The following is a 5,000-nucleotide window of genomic DNA, read 5'->3' as shown; positions in this document are numbered from 1 at the left end:
AGAGACAGATAGAGAGAGAGAGACAGATAGAGAGAGAGAGAGACAGATAGAGAGAGAGAGAGACAGAGAGAGGGGGGGGGGAGATAGAGAGAGAGACAGACAGATAGAGAGAGAGACAGATAGAGAGAGAGACAGATAGAGAGAGAGAGAGACAGATAGAGAGAGAGACAGATAGAGAGAGAGAGACAGATAGAGAGAGAGAGAGACAGAGAGAGGGGGGGGGAGATAGAGAGAGAGACAGACAGATAGAGAGAGAGACAGATAGAGAGAGAGACAGATAGAGAGAGAGAGAGACAGATAGAGAGAGAGACAGATAGAGAGACAGACAGATAGAGAGAGAGAGACAGACAGATAGAGAGACAGACAGATAGATAGAGAGAGAGAGAGAGAGAGAGAGGGAGGGAGGGAGGAGGAGGAGGAGGAGGAGGAGGAGGAGGGGGTGTGGTTAAATTTCTGGATGTACTAAGTATAAATCCTGATCTGGTTAAAGCGTCGTACGGCTTTTCCGAGTCATATCTCAAAAACTCGATCCCAGCTCATGTAACCCAAATCCATCAGGGGTAATCTCGCCCAGGAGGATCACTGCCATGAGCACATCCACAAATAATTGCTATATGTTTTTACAATATGATGTTGTCACCCCCCCCCCCCCCCCCACACACACACACACACACACACTCACACTCACACACACACACTTTTGCATCATTTTTTGCACTCATTCAAAATCTAAACCAATACACAGATTGCCTTCGAGTCAGTGAGACATTTTACAGTATGATTTTATCATGGTAATTATAGCTCATAATGAAAGGTCTGGTACTGATCCACAGCCTCGTTAACATTCTTCCCTTCTTCCTTTTTATTTTATTTCTACTACAATGCCTCCTCTAGACAACTGAGAGAAGCATTTTGTTCTTTGGTCCAAGGAGGACTGTTAAAACATCAGCACGGAGTGTGTCCCCGTGTCTGTAGGGACCTTATCCGTGCTCACACACTTTATTTATTTATTTACTTGTTTATTTTTAAATCTTTCGCTCATGCCAGAACTTGTTATTTCAGAGTTCTAGAGATTCACGCAGGACCGGCTGTACGCAGCAGCTGAAGCTCAAGTCGAGACTATAGATATCACAACTCTTTCGCTATAGAAGCGAATGTTCCCAAACCCGTACGTCTGTCGGTGACGCCCTGTATCCCTGCTAAAAAAAAACCCTCTTAAAATAATAATAAACTACTGCGCAATAGTCTTACACGCTTGTCTTTTTCAGTACAAACTTTGTTAGAGATGTTTATTTGATGACGTGTACATTATCGAGTCGGTACAAGAACATTTTAGATTCCCGGCCTCGCAGGCACGCGTTACTACAGGTACTGAAAGGTCCGAATTCCGAACCTGATCCGTGACCCTTCCAGGTTTTAAGCAGATCTCTCCGCCAGAGCTCTTTTAGGAAGCTTTGAACTTCCAAACCTTCCGAATTTAGACAGTTGGGAGTTTTTAAGCCTAGTTCTGAAAGGGAAACACTCAACTGTAGGCGGTTCTAGACTTGTTTTGACGTTTTGAGCCGAGCTAACACCGCTAGCGTCCAGTTCAAGCTCGTGCGCGTTTCCAAGACACAAAGACACCTGGTCCGAGGCGTTCGAAGCTGGACAGAGAGAAAAGGAGTTGCTGGATAAACTGTTACGGGAGATGCAGAAGAGGCTCTAAGTCTCTAAGGATTGTTTTCAGTAGGACACGACTTGTTCAGCTTAAGACGCGGTGGCTGCTCGGGCGTTTGGCGTTTCTTCGAGTGATCCCACGTGAGCCGAGTTACGCGGAGAGCGGCTTCGTGGTCTACGGTTCAACTGATTCAGGCCGCGCTCTCGCCGCGCGACTTCCGAGATCGTGCCTTGTGAAAATTCGTTACGTGGCACGGAGTGAGGGCCGGATGAGTGAGGAGAGCTTCTGTGCTTTAGTTTGAAGTGAGACAAACTCTTGGAGCAGATCAGACTGTGATGAACAGATCGTCTTCCTGCAGACGCCAAAGCACAGAACATCGACGGCATGCCTCACAGAGTTCACCTGCTACCCCCCCCCCCCCCCCCCCCCCCACACACACACACACACACACACTGATATGACGTTCTCTCACTTTCACACACTCCCACACAAGCAACAACATCATGTGCGCAATCATAGACTTCCTCTCTCTCTCTCTCTCTCTCACACACACACACACACACACACACACACACACAGATCTTACACCACAGTCAAACTTCAAACTTCACATTTTTACTTTTAACAATATAGCATTTTAAAGATGATTCAGGATCATTTGTGATTTAATTTAAGGCGGCTGTGGCTCAGGTCGTAGGGCGGGTTGTCCACTAATCATAGAGTTGACTCCACATGACTCCAAATGACTCCACATGACTAAACATGACTCCAAATGACTCCACATGACTAAACATGACTCTAAATGACTCCACATGACTCTAAATGATACTACATGACTCCAAATGACTCCACGTGACTCCACGTGACTCCACATGCCGAAGTGTCCTTGGGCAAGACATTGAACCCCAAGTTGCTCCCGATGGCAAGCTAGCGCCTTGCATGGCAGCTCTGCTACCATTAGTGTGTGTGTGTGTGTGTGTGTGTATGAGAGAGAGAGGAAATCTATGATTGGGTGAAAGAGAACCAGTGTAAAGTGCTTCGGAACCGCAAAGGTTCAAAAAGCGCTACATAAGTGGAGACCAATTAGCAGACCAGACCATTTAATTGTCGAGTTAATCGCATAATGATCCGATCAGGCAAAAGCCTTGCTCTGAGAAACAAAATGATCGCAGAATGACATTCGGGGCTCACCTTAGACCTCGCTAAACACCAGCGACAAACACTTCAGAAGAGCAGGTAGGCTTCGTCCAGCTGTACTTAAGCATGAAGTGTTATACGGATGTGTTTACCGTTCAGCAACACAAGAAGACATTGCTCTGAGTGTTTAATCTGTGCACTGCACTATAAGAAACATAATCATTGATGATTGCATGCTTGTGTGTGCTCAAGTGCGAGTAGACCGTCTCGCCCGCTAACCAAACCGCTACCTGTTGCCAGGCAACCTAGAGGGTCGACTCTTGGGCTGGGTGAAGCACGCTGGGTGAAATTTCACCACCGGGATTGCTCTGTCAGTGTCACTCAATCATTTTCACTTCGTCAGCCTAAGGCTCCGTCGTTCCTTATCAATCTGTCTCTGTATCGCTCTATTGCTCTCTCTCTCTCTCTCATTCTCTCTCTCTCTCTCTCTCATTCTCTCTCGCTCCATCACGACCAGGTGCTCAATTCTGAAACGCAGACATGCAGATCAGTGCAAGATGGAGGGACTGAGAGAGGAAGGGAGGAGTGGACTGTGGAGTAAGGAGGAAGAAAATGAGAAGGGAGTCAAGGACAAGAGGGGAGAGGAAGAGAAAAAGGAAAGGAGGGAAACATGAGGTGAGACCAGGACAAGAAGGAAAGAGGAGGAGAGATCTCAATCAGGAGGAAGAATAGATCTAAAAAAAAAAAAATAGGACGAAGTAAAGAAAGAGAAGAGGCTAGAGGATCGGAGGAAAAGAGAGGGAAGAAAGGAGATGTGAGGAAGAGAAAGGGAGAAAGGAGGAGTCATAGAGAGGAGAGACAAAAGAAGGAGGGACGTAGAACAGTCCATTTTGAGAGAAGGGAGGAGGAGTAAGGAGAGGACGAGGCGACATGAACGAGGAGACGAGAAACGAAAAGCTACTGAGTCTCGAGAGAAGGAAGGAGAGGTAAGTGGAGCACGGGAGAAGAGAGGAGTGGACGAAGGAAGCGATTTAAAGAGAGGAGGAGAAAAGGAGAAGGAGGAGGGGAACCGTGAAGGGATGAAAAGAAGGACAGAAAGGTGAGGAGTGAATTTTGAGGGAAGGATCGAAAAACGACGGGAGGAGAGGAGACAAGGAGACGAGGAGACGAGAGGAGAGAACGGAAGGAGGGGGGAAGAAGAGCAGAAAGGGCAGAAGGAAAGGAAAGAAGCGAAGAGAAGAGAAGAGATGGGAGGAGGAAGAGAAGGAAACATGAGCGAGGAAAGAAGAGATGAGGAGAGGAAGAGAAGAGAAAGGAGGCACCAACGGGTGAGGAAAAGAATCGAGAAGAGCGAATCAAAAAACACGATAGATGGAATGAGATTCGGGTAAAGGAGAAGAGGAGATGGAGAGATTTGGGTAAAGGAGAAGAGATGGACAGATTTGGGTAAAGGAGAAGAGGAGATGGACAGATTTGGGTAAAGGAGAAGAGGAGATGGACAGATTCGGGTAAATGAGAAGAGATGGACAGATTTGGGTAAAGGAGAAGAGGACTGGATTGTGAGTGAAGGACAGGAGTCAGTCATGAGGGAAGGATAGGAGTGGTAAGTAGAAGAGAGAGGAGGAGAAGAGAGAGAATGGGGAATGAAGCGAGGAGAATCGTGACAGAATAAAGGAGATGGACGTAGGAAGTAGGGGAGGAGAGCAGGAGAAGAGAAGGTACTGATGAGCAGAAAGGATGAGGGAGATGAGAGAGGAAAAGAGAGGAGGAAAGAGGAAGGGAGGAGAAGAGTGAACCTTGAGGAAAAGGAGAAGAATGGCATCTGGCTCACCTTAGGCTGCGTCTCGGCCACCTCCACCACCTGGTTGCGGTTCGTCAAGCCCTTGACGAAGCCCTCCACCTGGGAGTTGAACTTCATGAAGAGCACATAGGTGGCGTAGGAGAGCAGCAGGGCCATGCTCTCCCAGCAGCTGATGAAGTTGTCCAGGAAAAAGACGATGAGCATGATCAGGTCAAGGATGTAGAAGGAGACGTCGCGGAAAAGCGGCCACCATGTCAGGTTGAGGATCTCGCGTGAGAACACGGCGCACATGCCGATCACGAACAGGATGTTGAACACGGCCGAGCCCACGATAGTACCGATGCCCACGTTGCTGTGCGAGATGAACACGCCGATAACGGAGGTGAAGAGCTCAGGGGCGGAGCC

General features: G+C 47.9%; 1 protein-coding gene across 1 annotated transcript in view; it reads right to left on the bottom strand.

The window, feature by feature from the left end:
• LOC108260976 (sodium/potassium/calcium exchanger 2) overlaps positions 1-5,000 on the bottom strand; it is a 53,558-nt gene that overhangs the window by 44,975 nt on the left and 3,583 nt on the right. Inside the window, exon 2 of the mRNA XM_053677716.1 lies at positions 4,626-5,000. This exon is cut by the window's right edge and continues 535 nt beyond it. Within this exon, the coding sequence (XP_053533691.1) occupies positions 4,626-5,000 (375 nt within the window). The remainder of the gene's footprint in view (positions 1-4,625) is intronic.

Source organism: Ictalurus punctatus, chromosome 29 (assembly GCF_001660625.3).
Source record: "Ictalurus punctatus breed USDA103 chromosome 29, Coco_2.0, whole genome shotgun sequence".
In the NCBI taxonomy this organism is placed as follows: domain Eukaryota; kingdom Metazoa; phylum Chordata; class Actinopteri; order Siluriformes; family Ictaluridae; genus Ictalurus; species Ictalurus punctatus.
The sequence above is the reverse complement of the archived record's forward strand: the minus strand, read 5'-3'. Positions and strand labels throughout refer to the sequence as shown.